At 30.7% G+C, this 21,039-nt stretch overlaps 2 protein-coding genes across 6 annotated transcripts; one reads left to right on the top strand and one right to left on the bottom strand.

Moving 5' to 3' along the window:
* The first annotated feature begins 2,199 nt into the window (after nt 1-2,199).
* On the top strand, nt 2,200-3,658 carry LOC111906451 (axial regulator YABBY 4). Its single transcript, XM_023902214.2, has 6 exons — nt 2,200-2,332; nt 2,460-2,597; nt 2,701-2,845; nt 3,044-3,092; nt 3,176-3,251; nt 3,385-3,658. Exons 1-6 carry the CDS (start codon nt 2,249-2,251, stop codon nt 3,490-3,492), a joined length of 600 nt encoding a protein of 199 aa, XP_023757982.1. The 5' UTR covers nt 2,200-2,248; the 3' UTR covers nt 3,493-3,658.
* Nucleotides 3,659-13,158: 9,500 nt separating this feature from the next.
* On the bottom strand, nt 13,159-16,451 carry LOC111906431 (BOI-related E3 ubiquitin-protein ligase 1). Of its 5 annotated transcripts, XM_023902196.3 has the most exons (7): nt 16,293-16,451; nt 16,161-16,195; nt 15,851-15,910; nt 15,693-15,786; nt 14,810-14,948; nt 14,356-14,714; nt 13,159-13,757 (listed from the first exon to the last, which is right to left on the bottom strand). In XM_023902196.3, the coding sequence occupies exons 4-7, from the start codon at nt 15,714-15,716 to the stop codon at nt 13,251-13,253; spliced, it is 1,029 nt and encodes a 342-aa protein (XP_023757964.1). In that variant the 5' UTR covers nt 15,717-15,786; nt 15,851-15,910; nt 16,161-16,195; nt 16,293-16,451; the 3' UTR covers nt 13,159-13,250. The 5 variants fall into 5 exon arrangements, with proteins under 5 accessions (XP_023757964.1, XP_023757963.1, XP_023757966.1 ...); XM_023902195.3 differs by lacking the exon at nt 15,693-15,786 and having other exon boundaries at nt 15,787-15,910; XM_023902198.3 differs by lacking the exon at nt 15,693-15,786.
* Nucleotides 16,452-21,039: the final 4,588 nt, after the last annotated feature.

Raw genomic sequence — 21,039 nt, 5'->3', positions numbered from 1 at the left:
GTCATCCACCCCAGAACGTTTCCGCCGTTCCGGTTTTGGGGTGTGACAATAAGCTAATAATCTCTCCATTCTCTTTCTGAAGGGCAATATCGTAATTTTTAATTTTTTGTAAACAAGGAACTAGAAATTAGGGTTGTAGGGGAGAGACTATTGCAGAAAAATGTTCCAAGAACGGTTGATGATTATGAGAAGATGATAAGAAGCTCTCCAAATAGCAGCTTTATCTGGATAAAATACATGACATTTTTCTCTCGTTGAATGAAGTTGAAAAGGGTCGATTAATGGCTGAAAGGTATAAATGTTCTTCATAGTTCATATCAAATATTATTTAAATTATGTAAATTTACATTGTTGCTACTTGATTGTGTTGTTTAGGGCTTTGAGGACAATTAAAATAAGAGAAGAGCCAGAGAAGCTAAATGTTTGGGTTGCTTACTTTAATTTAGAAAATGAATATGTATATGTATATTAATAAGTATATGTATATATACATATGCATATGCATATACTTATTTTTATTCATACGCAAATACTTATTTATATGCATATCTATATATTTATTCATATTTGTATGCATATACTTATTCTTATGCATATGCATATCCATATGCATCTACTTATTTATATGCATATACTTGTTCTTATGCATATATTTATTCTTATGCATATACTTATGTATATGTATATGTATATGTATATGTATATGTATATGTATACGCAGAAACATAATCATATGTATTTAATTATCATATGCGTATATATTTATTCTTACGCATATCCATATGTATATGTATATGCATATGCATATTCATATGCATATATTTATTCATATGTATATGTATATGCTTACTCTTATGTATACATATAGAAGTAATAAATATGTTTTTTTTAAATAAGCATATACACAAAAAAAATTATGAATATGCTTTAAAATGCATTTTTTTTTGAATTTTTTTAGTTACTAATTTCGAAATGTAAGGAACATCTTTACTGATTTAAAATTTAAAAAAAAAATAAAAAAAGTAAAAATAAATAAATAAAATATTTTTTTTTCCAAATAAGTAAAAATATACCTTATCTTTCAAAATTAAGATTTAAAAAAAGATTTTTTTCAAAAAAATGCATTTTAATGCATATTCATATTTTTTGTGCAAATATACATTTTCAAAAAAAAATGTCCATAAATACATGCATGTAATTTTTTTTTTGCAATTATCTTAAGATATATGTATCTACATACGTATGAAATTTGATACCTAAATTTAATATAGATAAAAAGTTTGTTGGTCTCATATATATATATATATATATATATATATATATATATATATATATATATATATATATATTAAAAGTGCCAATATATTAAAAGTCCTGATTAATATTATATGTCTCATATAATGTCATTTGTCAACATATTAATTATTAATTTTAAATTTTAAATTTTCCATCCTAATTACATTAAATTTTAATTTTAATTTTTTTTTTACTTTAATTGTATTAAATTAATAACATTAGATTAACAAATAAAATAAAATTAAAACAAATTATACGGTAGTATAACTTCATGTATTTATTTAAATCAATTATTATAATTATATATAACTATAAAAATATCTCTTAAATAATAATTTATTTAAAGTAATTGATTAATAGTTTTGATTTTTTAATATGAAAGTTTAAATAATTTTATAATTGTGGTTCTTACGGGTTATTCATTAAAAACCCAATAAACTTTTTTTCATAGCACATCCAAAAAAACCATGCAAATGTACATATGATGTATATATGGTAGGTGCCAAAGAAAATTATAAAACCTACTAGAAGTCTAATATAAACAAAACATTTGAAATACATAAATGTTGAGGATAAATTATTAAATCGGACATAATATGAACTCAAAAGCAATAGGAAGAAGCTAACAATAAAAAAATTTATGTATTTAATCAAAAAGAAGTCATTTTTGATAGTTCTATATCTAATATTATATACGTGACAACCACATATTCACTTTTCTCATATATATATATATATATATATATATATATATATATATATATATATATATATATATATATATATATATATATATATATATATATATATATATATATATATATATATATATATATATATATATATATATATATATATATATATATATATATATATATGTTCGTGTTTATTCAAGTACACCATCCATCCTTCACGTTCACATCTCTATCTCTCTATCTTCTCTATCTAGGAAATGTCAACATTAAGCCATCTCTTTGACCTTCAGCAAGAACAAATTTGCTATGTTCAATGTGGGTTCTGCACCACTGTTTTGCTGGTAAACCCCTATGCATGTTAACTAAACCAAATTAGTGTTTACTAGCTGTGGCATTTCTATTCCGTTTGAGTTTTTATTTATTCTCATTCCCCACATGACAATTTATATTGTATCTATATGTCTACAGGTTAGTGTACCATGTAGCTGCTTATCCATGGTGGTTACAGTCAAGTGTGGCCATTGCGCAGGTCTCCTTTCAGTGAACATGATGAGATCCTCTTTTCTTCCTCTTCATCTGCTTCCTTCTATTAATAACCAAGAAGAGGTGTGTGTTTTTTTTTTCATTTTCTTTCAGTATATTATACTATCTTTATCATATGTATGCTGCATAGTATCGGTTTTATGAAATCTGCTTCTCTCAAATGAAGCCAACGGTGGAAGTTTGTAAAGAAGACGAAGAAGTAGCTAAACCACCAGTGAGCAAGCGTAGCTCTTCCCCTCTCATCTCAACATCCTCATCAGATGAAGACAACGAAGATGATCTTGTTTTAGTTAACCATGTTGTCAACAAGCGTAAAATTTACTTAAATCTTATTTATATACATTAAGAACTAGTCTTTAATTACCTTTCCGACATGATAAAACAATGTGTCTTTCCACACACAAGCCCCATATACCCATATCCTGATAAAGGAAAACACTGTCATCATTTAAATTACTTCAAATATTACTGTATCTTCCTGATGAGCTCAATTATGATTTTGTTTGCAGCCCCGGAAAAGAGGCAACGTGCTCCATCCGCATATAACAAATTCATCAAGTATAGTAGTACTCATTTAAGTTTATAATTTTTGGGTAGATACATGTAACTATGCTTCAACTCATGACTATGTGCATTATCAGAGAAGAGATCATAAGGCTGAAGACACAGCATCCCAACATTTCTCATAAGCTAGCCTTTAGTACAGCAGCCAAAAATGTATGCGTTCTATGAGTGTACATATATTTAAGGAAACAACCTAGTTAATAACAAACACACACACACACACATATACATACATACATATGATGATTATCATGAACTTAGTACGTGAATTTGATTCTTGTTTCAGTGGGCTCATTCACCACCAAGTCAACAGAACCAAGGAGAGAAATCAAAGGCTTCGGGTAATGAACCCACAGTGATGATTCAGGAGCTTGGTTCGGAGAAGCCTTCTTAAGTTAACACACTCATACAATGCAAGCCGAAGAACATGTTGCGGATTAGAGGCTAGCTAGTGACTAAGTAGTTATAAGTTTCGTTCTAATTATGGCCGGTGATAATTTCATTTGATTTGAAGCCTTAATTAATCTATAGCCAATTAACGTAACACCACCTTTAATTTAGATACCTCGAAAAATCAATATATGTTCTTTTTTCTTTTGCCTTTTGCTCATAATATATACGAGGTTTCAAGAACGTAGCCGATTCCTAGCCAAAACCACCCATGGACCTCGAGTGTGTGAGCAAGCTGTTCTTGTGTATATGACAACCATTTTTTATTTTGAGTTTATTGAATTATTCTATTGCTTTGGGCTTAAAAAATTTCTTGTGCTGTTTTGCACGATCATATTTCTTTTAAAGAATCTGATCGTGGTGAAAAACAGTTAAACTTTATAAGTTTACAGGAAAGAAAAAAAAAAAAAAAAAAAAAAAAAAAAGGTAAGCCTCAGTTTTTGCTCATTAAACTATAGATACCTAGTCACTTTCATGCCACTAAATGAGAAGTTAGTGACATATTCCTACTAGCTAGCGTGGTATGAAAAGACGAAGATGATCGATTAAAGCTTAGTATAAGAGGAGTACTTTACCACAGAGATAGGAGCATGGCTTTCTGTTGCAAGAACTTGCAGGTTCCTTCACAAGGTAATGGTGTCTTATAATGGAAAGTATTGAAGGCATCCTCTTTAAGAAAAAAAAAGCCCTTTAAATGACATTTGTGTAACTGACCCCATTGAATTAAGAACCATTAGTTGTTCTTTCCATTTTAAGAAGATGTTTGGGGTTCAATAATGTGCATATTATTGATCTTCTTAGGCACGTAGTAGCTGGCTAGATGCTCTTGGGGTTTGGAGTACTTTGTGATTTAAGAGCTTCAGTTCTCGATTTAAGAGTGACAACTGCCTGACAAAACCTTCTTGTGCCATTTTTAAGTTGAACCAAAGTTGTTTCTTATTATTTTGTTTTAGAAATGGTTAGACAATCAAATATATCTAATTTTTGTATTTATTAATGTTGAGCATGTATATTTTTCTATAAACATACGCGGCCATTATTGGTTGTTAGACGAGCTATGGTTCGACAATATCAGTGTCAATATATACAATAGTCTTTGTGTCGAGGAAGTTTTGAGTTCGTTGAGAGTGAATAAATTCGAAAACTCTCAAAATCAAGTCTCCATACTTCGACATCACATCGACTAGTCGAGGAATGTTGGCATTAAAAGCACAACAGAAAACAGTAAAGTATGATGTTTAACTCGCATGTAATTTTATTGAAGTAAAATTGTAATCAATTACATGATCTTGTCAATTATATATGTTAAACAGAAAACAAATCAGAATATAACTAGGATTCCTAAATGTAATCAAACAAAATTTTCCATGTAAATAATTCCTTGTGGCTTAAGGAAAACTCTAGAACCTTGGACAACACTCCAAGTAATGTATGATTTGGACAAAACACGCCATCTTGCCATATCTGACTCAAATAATTCACCAACAATCACCCCATGAATTTCTAAGTCGAGGGTAATTCTTGCATGCCAAGCAACGATCTTATCTATGTGAACCTTATCCGAGCTAAGACCTTCGTAAATGGATATGCACATTGCTTGTCCCTGAAAACATGTTCAACCATCACTTATTCGTTTTCAACTCGCTCTCGAATGAAGTGATAACAAACTTGAATATGTTTGCTTCTTCCATGAAATACATGGTTCTTTGACAATGCAATTGTTGATTTGTTGACTATTCGAATCAACACCTTATGTTTCTTCATTCCTGTCAGCTCATCTAACAACTCTCTTATAACCAAACTGCCTGACATGCAGCTGTATTAGTTGCCATGAACTCAACTTCACACGAAGATAATGCTATTGTGCCTTGCTTCTAGGAGCACCAAGTGTTAGGTGAGTCACCAAGGTAGAAAACATGTCTTATTGTACTTCAACCATCATCTTATGATTGTTATCAATGTATACTAGCAAGCTCATATTTTTACTTCGTTTATATATTATCCCAAAAGATGTTGTACCACGCAAGTAACAAAGAATTTTCTTAATAGCACGTGTATGAGATTCTCTTCGACTTTGCATATAACGGCTAACTACTCCATTCGAATATGCTAAATCTGGATGTGTGTGCAAGAGATATCGTAAGCAACCCACTAGTTTCTGATAATGGGTAGCTTCAACTTTAGGTTCATCTTCAGCTTTAGACAGTTTTAGTCCCGGTTCCATAAGACATTGAGTTGAATTACAGTCTTCCATACCTTATTCTTTTAGAATTTTCATGATATAACTCTCTTGCTTTACCTTTACACAACCGTTTTCTTGCAATACTTCAATACCCAAGTAGCAAGTTAGTTCTCCAAGGTCTGACATTTCAAATTGCAATGCCATTAATTTCTTGAATTGATTTATAAACTCTAGACTTGTTCTCGTGACGAATAAATCATCTATATAAACCACAACAATTACATATTCTCCATTTGAAACATTTATATAAACCACATTTTCTTGCATGCATCGTTGAAAACCCATATTTTTCAAAGTATTATTAAGCTTCAAATTCCATTTTCTTGGAGATTGTCGAAGACCATATAAAGCTTTTTCCAATTTTAGACTTTTGTTTTTTCACCTCGCTTCCTAAAATATGAGTGGTTGTCGGTCATGTGGTTGCTCATACCATTGTCTAAGTACCAAATTTCATCTTCATCATCTTTTTCTACAATTTTTGGAGGGATATATTTTTCTTCGTTCAAGAACATCGTTTCTTGAATTGTATTCATCATAAAGAATGTCCCTTATTTATGATTTGTATCTCCTTCGTGTGTCTCATTAAGGTTTGCCTCATGGTTTTTGGTTCGATCCGGGTATCTTGAAGCGAAGTGTCTGTATTTATCACACCGGTAACATTGGATGTTTGAGAGATCTCTTTGTTTGCATTTTTCCCTTTTGCTTTTGATCTTTATAATTTTTAGAGGATTCTAAGTGACTGTGAGCTTGTGTGTTACCCCGACCTTGTCCTCTACCTTGATAATTTGAACCTCGACCTCTACCTCTTGATGGCTCGTTGTTTCTGTTGGATGATTCAGTTTTCGAATAGAGTAGCTTTGCTTGTGTTTCGGATTCTTTATCTTCTCCCTTGATTCTTTCTTCATAGGCTTTTAAGTGACCAACCACGTCTTCAAATCCTATCGTCTTAAGATCCAAGACTTGTTCAAGAGTTGCTACAATGTAAACAAATCGTCTAGGAAGGCTCGTAAGAAACTTCTTCACAAGTTTCTATTCTGTCATTACTTCTCCTAGCGAGGTAGATTTTGAAGCAAATCTCGATATTTTTGCAGCAAAATCATCTATTGAGTCGGTGTCGTGCATATTTATATTCTCGAACTCTATAGTCAACGTTTGGAGACTTGCTTCCTTTACTCGATCAGCCCTCAGATTTCATGTTTTTATTGCATCCTACATCTCTTTTCTAGTTTTTAGATTACCGATTGGAAGGATTAAGTCTTCCGGAATCAAATGAAACAATAACCCTTTCACAATGTTGTTCGTCTTCATGTCATCTAGTCCAAGATCAATCATATCTCAGACACTATGAATCCAGAATAACACCCCCATGTGCATCCTCCAGATGGTGTAATTTGTAGTCATAAGGGTTGGACACTATAAAAAATTAATGAAGTTGATTCCTTCATCGGTGGCTATGATTATTTTCCTCCTGTCATCACATATTGATTTTCGATCCTTCCTTACCTGTCAAATTGTTGATCAACATTTCTTGATAACTGGCTCAAGGTGAATGGTTCTGCTATTATCGAGTGATCCAACTCGTGAAACCCACTACAAGAAAAGGAAATTGATTGTTCACTGATTTGTTTTTTTATCAGGTTCCCCATATGAGTTCTCTCTCTGATCTCGAATAAGAAAAAATAGATGGTAGGTCTTTGGTTTCCATACGAACAGAAAAAATCAGGAAAAGGTTCCTCTTCTGTCGCAAATTCAGGAGAACAGAAATCGAACATGAGAACTTCTTTCTTTTGTTGCAAATTCACCTTCTAACGCAAGGCTTTGGTTTGTAGGCTTAGGTTCACCACACAATGTGAGTTGCTCTGATACCAATTAAAAAGCACAACAGAAAACAATAAAATATGATGCCTAACTTGCATGTAATTTTATTGAAGTAAAACTGACTCAAAACTCCAATATGAATAATCGATTACAGGATCTTATCAACTATATATGTTGAACAGAAAACACATCAGAATATAACTAGGATTTCTAAATGTAATCAAACATAATTTCCATATAAAGGATTCTTTATAGCTTAAGGAAAAATCTGAAACCTTGGAAAACACTCCAAGTAATGTATGATCTAGACAGAACATGCCATCTTGCCATATCCGACTTGGATAATTTGCCAACACGCATACCACAACAAATCGTCTTTTTGTGTTTTTTTTTAGATTGAGGGATTGCCACAATAAGAATTAGACATAGAAGATTATAGTGTCGTCACTGGCATGTTTTTTAGAGCAGTTGGTGTTAGACCATCCTTTGATTATAATGACTGTAACACAAGCAACAATTATAACTTTTCTTTTAGGATGACTTCTATTTTTTTTCTAACCATAGCGAAATTGTAAGGGATATATTGTTTTGTTCTAACCATTTTTTCCAAAATGGACTCCTATTCCAACTTTTTTTATAACCATTTCGTCTCTAAGTTTGAATTTGTTACCATTTGGGTCTCTAAGGACATTTCTTTCCTTTCTAATTTTACATATAATTGTTATTAAATTTAATTCAAAAATTTTAATACACTATTTTCGGGTAGCAACAAGTTCATACCTCAAAAACACAAAAACACTGATGTTGCACTTACCAAGTATATCGCTAGAAAGATACTAGTTAGTAGTTTATTAACATACTAGTTTATAACCCGTGAGAACCACGGTTATAAAATTAATTAAACTTTCATAATAAAAACTCAAAATTATTAATCAATTATTTCAAAAAAAATATTAATTAAGAGATATTTTTTAGTTATATAAAATTATAATCGTTGATTTAAATAAATACATGAAATTATATCACCTTATAATATATATTAAATTTATGTAACTTTTTATTTTATTGTTATTAATTTAATGTAATTAGAATGTGAAATTTAAAATCTAAAATGAAAAATCAATTATTAATTTAATGTAATTGGAGTAGAAAATTTAAAATTCAAAATTTGAAATGAAGAATTAATAGATTGACATGTAGTATCATAGGTTACATAATATTAATAAATATTTTTAATATTATAACACTTGTCAATAAGAAAATAAATTTATTCATTTATTAGAATAGGGAGATATGTATACTACATATGAGGAAGTCTAGAAAGTTGAATGATGCTACAAGAGCTTTATATGGAAACAAATTACAAGACAAGAACCGACAAACAAAGACCAATAACATACATAAAGAGTTAGTTTTGTTATATAATGATTAACAAGTGCAAAATAAATCAGCAAAGAGTGTTAAATAACTTAAGAACCATAAGAAGAAAAGTATTTGAGAGAGAAACAATGTTTTAAAAACTGGTTTTTTAGTTAAACCGATATGGTTACCGGTTTTCGGTTCAACCGAATTTTTAGTTGAATCGGTATGGTGACTGATTTTCCGGTTGAACCGGTATGGTAACCGGTTTCCGGTTCAACCGGTTTTTGTAATTTTCATTTTTTTTACCTATTTTTCTACATATATGTAGACATCTACAAATTACCTTAAAAATGCACATTAAAAACATTAAAAATAAAATAAAGTATAATACATAAACAAAATACAGTTTTTGATGAATACAAACGTATTAAAAAAACTTTATATATGATGTGTTTTTACTCAAAAAAAAAAATCTAAAATTGATGTGAAAAAAAACTAGGTTTTGTATAAAAATGGTTCATTTGTATGTGTTTTTTTTTTAATTTTACCGGTTTAAACGGTTTAATATAACTGGTTCAACCGGATTTTTGAAAAAAACGGCTGGTTCAGTTTATAAATAGACATAAAACCGGTGTTAGATGAAACGCTTCTTTCTCTAGCTTCCAGTCCAACCGGTTTGACCGGCCGGTTCAAATCGGTTTTTAAAACATTGTAGACAAACGTTGTTGAATTGAAATTGCATGCATTATGGACAAGTATTTAGTTATCCTACGATAACCTATTTATACACTAAGGTGGTATGGTATTTTAGAGATAATATAGTTTCTTGAGTAAATTACAGTTTTGGTCCTTATAGTTTGGTTAGATTCGTAATTTCAGTCTAATCTTCGAAAATTTAACAAGATCTATCCTTATGGTTTAAAGAAATTTCACTGCACATCTTTAATCCATTTATAAAGACTATTTTACCTTTGTGTGTGTGTGTGCGTGTGTATATATATATATATATATATATATATATATATATATATATATATATATATATATATATATATATATATATATATAAGGTTAGCTCATCTGAAATCATCATATTTTGTGAGAAATGGGGACGTAATCCTAGCCGTTTATTTTGGAGATAAAAAAATATTTTTAAAATGCAAAATAAATGAAACTTTTAGAATTTTTTTAAATAATATTTTTGTCATTTATATTATCAAAATAAAAAAAAATAATAATAATAAATAAAAGAAATAAAAAGTAAATAAAAAAATTATCGTTTTTTCCAAATATACGAATATTCTAATAGAATATTATTCTGTAAATATTCAAATCGAATTTTTAAAATAGTAGAATATTCTAGTAGAATATTAAACTATACATATTTAAAAAATTCTAACAAAATATTATAATATTCTAACAAATCTATTAATTATGGTAGAATATTAGAATATTTTAACATATTTACCAATTTTAGCAGAATATTAAATATTCTAACATTCTAAAAATTCAATTTGATTATTTACAGCGTGATATTCTATTAGAATATTTTACATATATTTTGAAAAAAAAAACGCTAATTTTTTTTTTTGATAAATTAAACAACGAAAATAAGATTTAAAAATTTATTTCAGAATTTTCCTTTTATTTTGCATTTTACTTGTTTTATTTTTTATTTTTGAGTTGCTAAAATCGTGTCCCCATGTCTCAAATATATATATATATATATATATATATATATATATATATATATATATATATATATATATATATATATATATATATATATATATATATATATGAGTTCTAATGAAAACAAATAACTAAGGCAAGAATATTAATATATAGGCTAACCGAAATTCGAAAACGTGTTTCAAGTTATATAATTGCTAATTGGAAACTATATAACTCAAAAATGAACAAAATTTCTAAAAATAAAAAATAAACTCGAAAACGTTGACACATGTGTGTGAGTTATATGAATTTTGATTAGCATTAGTTGTTCGAAATAAAATTGTTAAAAAATTTTCAAAACTAAATAAACTGAACTCGAAGTCATTGACACTCGTTTCGAATTCCAGTTAGTGTATACAATAACCCTATTCAAATAAATAATTTTTTTACCGAATATGTGTTAATCATATTCACATTTAAAAAAGTTTTTTATATTTTTTATATAAAAAATTTTATAAAAAGCTTTACAAAAATATAAAAAAATACAAAACATTAAAAAATATATTCGAACAAAGCATCAAAATAAAGACAATAAATGTTTTTAAAAAAACGTCAAAAAAATATAAACAAAAAAACATTAAAAAATATATTCGAATAAAATTTCAAAAAGATTTAAATCATAAAAAAATATAAATCAATAAAATAAAATATAACCGGAAAAATATAAATGAATTAAACAATTGTGTGTGTGTGTGTGTGTGTGTGTGTGTATATATATATATATATATATATATATATATATATATATATATATATATATATATATATATATATATATATATATATAAGGGTAAAATGATCTTTTTAAAGAACTAAGGGTGTGCAATGCAATTTCTTTAAACCTCAGGGATACATCTTGTCGAACTTTCAAAAGTTAGACTGAAAGTACGAATCTGACAAACCATAAGGACCAAAACTGTAATTTACTCTTGTTTCTTTTTACAAATAGTACGTTGACAAATATAAATTAAATATATTTCTATGTTTTGTTCCTGTTTATATAAAATAATCACATGAACAATACTGGATTTGTTTCTGTCTTTGAATCTTTTTCACGACTCGATAGATAATTTGATAAACCAATGATTTTTTTCCCATGTTTCAGAATACGGTTAACCAACATGTTAACTAATCGATTACGATAAATTGGATCTGATTTTGCAGTTTTTTCTTCTACAATACCTCGACGTGACATGAGCGTGAAAAAGGTTCAAGAATCGGTTTTCTTTTTATAAGTGCTAAAATCACTTATTTTGGCTTTTTTACTCCATATGGTAGGGTGGATCTATAAAGATATGAAAGATCTCCCTCCAAGCCGTACATAGGACTTTCATCGAATATGGTTTTCCGCAGAATTCTATACGTATCTATGAGATCGAGTATGGAATTCTGTTTACTCACTTTAAATTGAGTATCCCTTCCCTCATTTTCCTGCTAGGATTGGAAATCTTGTATTTTACATATCCATACGATTGAGTCCTTGGGTTTTCGAAATAGTGTAAAAAGAAGTGCTTCAAATCATTGTTATTTGACTCGGACTTCGGACTTGTTCTAAAAAGTTGAGGTTTTTCAAATCTTTTTTTTTTTCTTTTAATCATTCTCTTGGTTTGAATACTTGTTTTGATCTGGTGAGTAGAAAGATGAGTAGGAACAAAAATATAAAAGAATATTTGATTTCTACGTTGACAAAAGATATTGTCATATCTTCTAAAGTTGTCCTATTACAAAGTAAAACTAAAAGTCAACTAAAAGATTCTATAAATGGATGTCTTTTGGCATACACATCTTCCATCTTCGGCTACTTGAAATGGAAGGTTTGTGGGATGGTTCAATATGGTCCTTTTTTTGGTAGAGTAACAATCTCCCCCTATGTGACTTTTGTTGGACCACGGATAATCAATCATAAAGTCCTTGATTTATATTACCCAATTCGTACAGCTAGCCATCATTCAATCTCTCTGATAATCTTGTTCCTCGTATCTTCTAAAGCCTTCTTGGATCTTTAAGCCAAATCAATTATTGCGTCAAGGAATTCATAGTGACCGAGGTGTTTCTTTATTAACCAGAAGAAGATCCTGCATCTTTATCTTCAATAAAGACGATCCCAAGTTCAGGGTCATCTGTTGGTCCTTCGATTCATTCCAAGTGCCAGTACCGATCAATGTATTTAGGTTCATCCTCGAAATAAGTAAATAATTATTCATCATTGTTGGTACCATAGATGAGATATGTCAAGAAGCTCTTGACCAAAAGAAGTTGAAAAAACAAAACGTCATGAGAGAGTGAGAGGCTTATGTTGAAGAGGTGTGTCTATTGTGTAGAGATGAAAGAAATAATATTTCTTCAACATGTTAAGGATCATTTGAATATATATATATATATATATATATATATATATATATATATATATATATATATATATATATATATAAGTTTCTGTTAAACGCATATATATACCAGAACACTCGATATACAAATAAACAAATAAACAAAGGTTATATGTGTGGATGATTTTTTTTCATTTTATAAGTTAAAAGTTTCTCCTTTCACGACAGGTAGACTTCCACACTAACAGTTTTAACTACCTGGCAAACGGGACACACACTTGTAAAACTATCACAATCTTTACACAAACTCAGGTGTCTACATGGCATTACCAAAACCGACACCTCTTTTGTTCTGCATGCCTTGCAAGTAGTAGTAGTATGGTTTTTAGGATCCATAGATGATACCGCATCATTATCGTTTTCAAGATCCGTGTCTCCAAATCCTTCTTTGATTTGGTTATCATTTCCTTGAGCAAGTGCTTGGTGGAGGTTTGTTTTCAATATGTTAACCATGGACTCGTTGTACTTTGCTCTGTAGTGCCAATTTTGAGCTTCATTTGCCACGTGTTTTATTCTTTCCACAAGTTCTTTGTTTTTGCGGTTTATGGTTTGGATCTCGTGTTCTTTCTCGCGTACTTTATTGGCTACCCCTTTCTCTATGGCAGCCAAGAATGAAGCCATGTGTCTCTGCCTTATGTCCCTCATCCCTTTCAACATGTTTTCTTCCTGTTATTGTTAATTTCCAAAAAGGGTTAATACACAAATAATGTACAGACTCATATTATTATAGTAAATTAAGTGTTTCGTCCACTTTGTGTTGAAAAAATGCCCCTATGGTTTCATTGGCCAACACATGTGAAATGACCCAAATAATCTATCAAATATCATAAAAAGGGTAAAATACTCTTTTTACATGGGTTAACCAAAAACCCGTATCAATTTATTATTTTCACCTTATATGATAACAGCATTTGTGACAAGACCTGGAAGGGACTAAAAAAGTTTTCTAGAACAAGGAGGGCATTTACGTCTTTTGCATTTACAAAAATCCGAGAGTGGGATAATGCCCCACCTTTTTGGCAGCAATAAAAAAAATTGCAAGGTCATGCCATCCAAAACGCAGTACAAGCTGTTGCTTTGAGTCCCTAACACATGTCAAATGACTATTTTGCCCATATCTATACATGACAGATCACTGGGGTTGCATTAACTAGAAAAGGTTTCAAGGTATCAATGATGAAGAACAAGAGGGCATTTACGTCTTTTTTTTTCAGTAGGAACAGAGAAATGCAATTTTCAATATTTGGTCCCAAGGAAATAGTACCTGGATCATAATGTATCTTTCAAATTCATCTTTGTGTCGATCAAGTTCAGTTGTGATGCTATCACCAAAAGAAGACATGATTGATGGTGCTAATGTCATACTTGCACTTGCTGAAGTGATGGAAGAGTTGCGTTCCTCATCATCATATGATAACTTTAAACCAGTTGATACATGGTGTGGGTTTGGGATGGTTGAAGGGGGGTTAATATCCTCATTATAAAAACTATGATTCAATGAAATCTGAAGCTTTTTCTGCATAAGGTTATTAGCCTCAGTTTCCCTTGGTCGTTTGTTGGGTCGAAAAACAGGACTATTTTGATCTCTTGCTGAATAATTTACTTGATCAACATTACATGCAACTGACAATATGGAAATTCAAAAAGATCAGATGAATGTCAATAAGTTTGAAAAATAAAGAATTTTTGAATCTTGTTTTAGAAGGATAGAAATTTACCATTTCCAAATAGTTGCAATTGGTTTGATGTGTTTGAAGGGTATTGGAAAAGGTTCTCATCAACAAAGACAGGGATTAATGAATTGCTGTTACTTCCTCCCAACATGTTCTTTAAATGATTTATACAAAGACAATCCACCTATAAAAGAATAATGGAAAAAAGAATTAGATTTTGGAATGCTACAAGTTGCCAATGCCACCAAAAGTAATGCCCTTTACACTATACAACAAATTTATGCACCCAATAACATAAGATTCCCACACTACTTCAGAGAATATGTTTCCAATCAAGAATAGTGATATATGATATAAAGAACTTAAAAGGATACCAAGCTAAGAATGGGAGCAATAATGTATGTTTCCAATTTGTACACAATGATGTATTTTATTGGTTCCTAAAGAATGAATGCTTATCAACATAAAAAGACAGTTGTTATTCAATCAAGTGAGGCAACAAGACAGATGTTGAAATTTTGTGGGAGTAAATTTACCCAAGTCAAGCCAAAATTCACAATTTTGGATGAACAACAACGGCCAGTTACTTACAAAGTGACGACTCCACTAAAAAGCAACTATTCCATGTGCCTTAATAGTGTGATACACAGCACTACATTGACACAGAACTAACAAGCAAGGAATAAACTTGCAACAAATGGGCGTCATGATCATCTTTATTGGGTTAAATACACAAGTTGGATGAGGGGGACACCAACAAGTGACAAGAATCTATATTTGCAGCATATATTCAACTACAAAAAGAGAGATTGATGATCAAGTCTACAACTATGAAATCTTGATTATAAACCAAAATGATGATTAGTTCCAGTAGAATACTTTAATGAAATATCTATTTAATTAAGGAAGGCTAAACAGGCGCACATACATATCTCCTATGATTCTTATCCATGTATGATTTCTTGAGCCAAAACCCAGATATGAACCCTAGAAATTAGAATCCTAACAGTCACGTCCTCAACCTTCAAAATTTCCAAGCGTAAGCCCTTCATCAAGTCGAAAACATTCACCAACGAACTATCTTACCTACTGGATTCAACACCAATCCAGCACTCCTTCCAACTCCCGGAAATCCACAGAAAACCACTACATGATAAATCTCAAAAACACATAAAACTCGCACTACGAAAAGAAAGTACATGATCGAAAACTTCTCATAGTAAAAACAACAAATCAAACAGTAAACTCAAACAAAATTCAGAATTGAAACAAAAAACCAAACGTAACACAAAGTATTGTAACTTATAACCAGATGATGAATCTACTTACATCATCAATTACACGAAAACCAAAGCAATCAATCAGTTAACAAAACAACGCACAAATCGAAAATTACCTCAACGACAACCACCGCGAAAACTTCAATCGATCCTGCAAATTCACAAACCAAACAATCTATACATCATTACTCGAATCACTTCAAAAACTCAAATCCAGAACAAAAATCCATCTGAAAAGGAGAATATACCTGGAGTTCATGAGTGATGAGAGAGAGAGGGAGAGAGAGAGAGAGAGAGAGAGAGAGAGAGAAAGGTTAGATGAGATAAACAGATAATTGATCGGTGCGGTGGTGGTGGTTACGCAAACGGGGGTGATGGATGGATGGATGGACGTTGAGACATAAATATTAAAATGCGCCTTCACTTCTTCTTATAACGTATTTTCTTTTAATTTAATTTTCCTGACAAAAAAAAAAAAAAAGTAAAGGCGGGGAAATACGTAGAGAGTGTGGGGCCCAGGGAACACGCGACCCAGCAAATTTCTGGAATCACGCCCCCTACTCCTCGATCCACCGGATCTTTCTCTACTAAAATTACGTAATTGCCCTTGGATACACACATCTGATAATATAATTATGTTTTCAAAGATCTACTAAAATCTTCCTCTTTTTTTCTGCAATCCAATTTAATTATATCTGTGTATTTTCGTTTTCTCTACCAAATTTGATTTCAAGAATGGACGGCTATTCTTAATAATATTGTAAGTAAATCAAAGCTTTCATCATTACTCATATTGGTAGAAATTTTAAATTAGTAAATAATGCCTAAAACTAAAGGCAAAATTGTTACATATCTAGCAAATTTTTAAATCACTTCTATGAGAAAAACAATAAATTCATTTAATGCCTTGATAGAGTTTCTCCTAATTTAATCGGTCAAAACAAAATGATACATAAAATAAACTTTTTTGTTCTAAAATTAATAAAATTGTTAAATATGCACACATTTAATGATACCTATTAACTGCTTATTTCTACAACGACATAAATGACTTATAATTTGTAATGAATATCAATGAAAAATATTATTATAGTTTTAAATTCTTTTTAATAAGGAAATGTTGGAGACTTGGAGAGATATAAAATTTATGAAAAAACGAGGAAAAACGATGAATAGGTTTCTGGAGGTTATGGATATAGTTTTATTGCAAATTAAACATAAATATTATATTGATAAAAATATTGATTATCTAGAAATAAACTGTTATGATAAGTTTGTATCTGCTATTTATTGTAACTTTATTTTATAATAATATTATTAGAAATTACTGATGTAGGATAGGAAACTAGTGGAGGGTATTTATGTCAATGCCTTGAAAATAGCGGTGGTCGGTCCGATGCCCGGGAACGGATGACAATGTTGAACAGAACACAAGGAAGGAAGGGGTGGGCCCCGCATTCTTGTTTTTGGCGGGTAAATGCTGGCGGATGAGAAAACGACGACCCATAATATTTGGTTTTTCTCTTTTATACCCTTTTTGCGGACAACCTTTTCTTTACATCAAAAGTCCCCCCCCCCCCCCCCTCCGCTATGATCGTTTGACACTTCGATCCTTTTAGTTTGTTCATTTGATATTTTTGATAGATTTGTATATAATAATTTTTTTTTTCATACATAAGACTAAACGGTGTGGCTTTGGGAAAGGATTCGGTATGATCGGCGAACACTCGGTCAAGCCCTCGGCATGCCGAGCTCGACTCGGCAACTCGGCGGAAATATACCGATGAGAGAGAGTAAAAGTATGGGGTTTGGATATTAATTAGGGTTGGAAATTTGGATCTACAGAAAAAAAAACTCATTCCAGTCGTTGAAGGAAGAAGACAACCGGACTTATAAAACTACATCTTATAATTCATTTATTGTTCATTTAATTATTATCGTACAATGACTGAGATGACAAACAGGTAACAAGCTGCGCCGTTAAACCTTTTTTGAAATATCTCCTCAAATCGGACTTCAAGAAATTGCATAACTAGAGATGGCAATGGGGGCGGGGAACACAGGGGACCCCAATCCCCATCCCCATCCTCGAATCCTCATTCCAATCCCATCCTCATCCCCATCCTTATCAAGGAATATAAATAAACCCTCATCCCCACCCCCAACATCCCCACCCCCAACGGGGACTGGGGATTCCCAACGGGGAACGAGGATTTCTTTTTCTCTTTTAACATGCAAACTTTTACATAAGAAAAAACTCTATATTTCAATTTCACCAGCATAAGTTTAAAGATTTTATAAAATATATAAGTACCCATAAATTGCAGAAAAAATATAAATAAATTTTCTACCAAATTTAAATACATATATGAAAAATCAAATAGAAAAAATTATCAGATTGATATTTAAGGTAAAATAAATCAACCAAAGAGAAAAAATATATATACACGAGTTTAAATTAGATAAAAGAAAAAGCAAAAAGTATAATTTCAACCAAGTAATTACTAATGAGTTAGGTTACTTAGATCAAATTTTATGTATTATAAACTATATTATAAATATATGTTATGTATTATTTATATATATTAATATATGTCGGGGGCGGGTCCAGGGTCGGGGATTAAGGGTAACCCCATCCTCATCCCCATCCACACTTTTTTTATTCGGGTATTCCCCATCCCCGTCCCCATCCCCGGTCAACCTGGGGATTCCCCAGTCAAAACAGGTGCGAGTTTCGGGTTCCCCATTGGGTATGGGGATTTTTGCCATCTCTATGCATAATAAATGAACGTATAAAACCTATTTATATAAGATAAATTGATTTATTTTTATTAATTATTATTATAATAATAATAATAATAATTATTATTATTATTATTAATTTAACCATTTTCAATTAATTGTTTTTTAAAAAAAATAACATGGCAAGTATGACAACCCACGTCATATAAATGACAAAAATTAAAAAGAGTGTGGCAAATCCTACGTGGCGCTGATGTGGACTATAGCAAGTGTGACACCACACCCATCAGCCTAACAATTGCTTATTAAAGTATTGTGTTGTACAATTCTATAAAACATAAAGTGTTGTATATAAAAAGAAATATGTATTGGTGTCGCTTTTCGTATTCTTAAGACATAAGTTGTTATGTTTGTTTTTATTTTTGAACATTTTTTCGTTGTTTTGACTTAAAGCATGATTTATGGTTGCACTCTTTTGGCGAAAAGATAAGAAGTGTTTGAGGAGAGACCTAATTAAACACACTATCTCTCTGTTCTCCTTTTTCCCTTCTTGTTTGGTCGATAACACAAACCCTAACAAGGTTTTTTAGGGCAAAAAAAAAGTCATTAAATAATAAATACATAAAATGTGTTTGATTGAGTATTATTGGTTCAATTAATCAATTACATGACTGCAGATTTATTGATCGAGATGCTATCAAAAGAAAAGGTAGGTGATGGGGTGTCTACTTATTTCTGGAAAGATTGATGGATTTGTAATTGTCCTTTGATTGTGAGATTTAATCGGTTGTTTTTATTTGATACCGATTTTGGTTGCAAAATCAGTCAAAGATGGAATGGAAAATTGTTTGATTGGTCTTGGAGTCGGTTAATGAAGGGACAATATTGGCACAACTACAATAGATGACCGATTTGGTCCTTGGTTGTACTCTTTCATACTTCATGGACATATAAGTATAGGATATAGGTGGAGATGATCAATTCATGGTCTCCGAAGCTAGAATGATTATTGATGGTAACTCTCTCCTAGATGGTACTATTTCAACCAAATGAAATAATTATCACGTAAGGATGACCAATATATTTTAATGGAGTTGTCGTCTCAACAGATTGTCTACTCGTCTAAACTTGGATGCGAAAGGAATGGATGTTCCTTTTGTGGTGTGTGGTGTTTGTAATTCAAATATGGAAGATCCCAAGCATCTTCTTATTTTGTGTGAAGTTGCCAATGACTAAGTTAACCTTTCAATGACAAACAGGCTTGCTTTGAAATCAATTATCATGACTAAATGATGGATTCTATGGAATTTTAGAAACATCATCCTTTTTAGTTGGAATAATGTTAGAAGAAATTCATTAAATGATATTCTTATAATTCATTTGTGTATCGGTATAGAAAGATTAGCATTAGTTGGGGAGCTTGGTTGTAAACCCTAGTCTTTCAATTCGTTTGTAAGTTTTGTTAGCTTTTTGATAATTTTTAATTAATAAAATTTGGCCGTTCAAAAAAACAATTTTTTTTTGTTATTTCCAAACTCCAAAACTTTTAAATTTTAAAACAAGTATGAAGTTGTTTGGACTTTGGAGATGGATCTACAAGTCATTAGCTTTAAATCCACCTAACCCATTTCGATCAAAATCGGCTCATGACCCATTTGACATTTTCTTATAAACATTTGTTTAGACCTGTTATACGGTTCGATAAGTGAATGTGAAACAAAATAATCAAAAATAACGGATTTGATGAGATACAATTCAAAAATATTCATAAATAAGATAGATATAAAATTAAATACATGATAGATAAGAAAAGACCATTCAACCCCTATTCTGTAGCTATGACATACCAACGCTTTAGAATCCTTCGAGATAGTAGGTTGCATAATTTAGGGTTGAATTGAAGGAGTTGACAACTTAGAATATTGGAGACAATACGAGCATATTTTTCAAAGAGTGTTGGACCCTCAATGGTCAAAATTGAATTTCCGGAGCCATCTAAATTGTGTGCCTTTTCTTGATTGGGACTTTTCTTTTGACTTTTTTCAAGGTGAACATTCAACATAATGCTAGAATATGAATGTCATATTTTATTTTGAATTATTATATGTCAATTTTGTTATTTATTTGATTCGAAATAAATAAACGATAGATTTGTATTAGTTGTCATTCGTATAACTTTGTATGTTTCTTATAAAATAGTTGAAAGACACGTCCATGGTTGTCCGATACTAAAGAAATTGATAAGCATACGGT

Source organism: Lactuca sativa, chromosome 3 (genome assembly GCF_002870075.4).
Source record: "Lactuca sativa cultivar Salinas chromosome 3, Lsat_Salinas_v11, whole genome shotgun sequence".
Lineage (NCBI taxonomy): Eukaryota > Viridiplantae > Streptophyta > Magnoliopsida > Asterales > Asteraceae > Lactuca > Lactuca sativa.
This window is presented reverse-complemented; position numbering and strand designations above follow the sequence as displayed.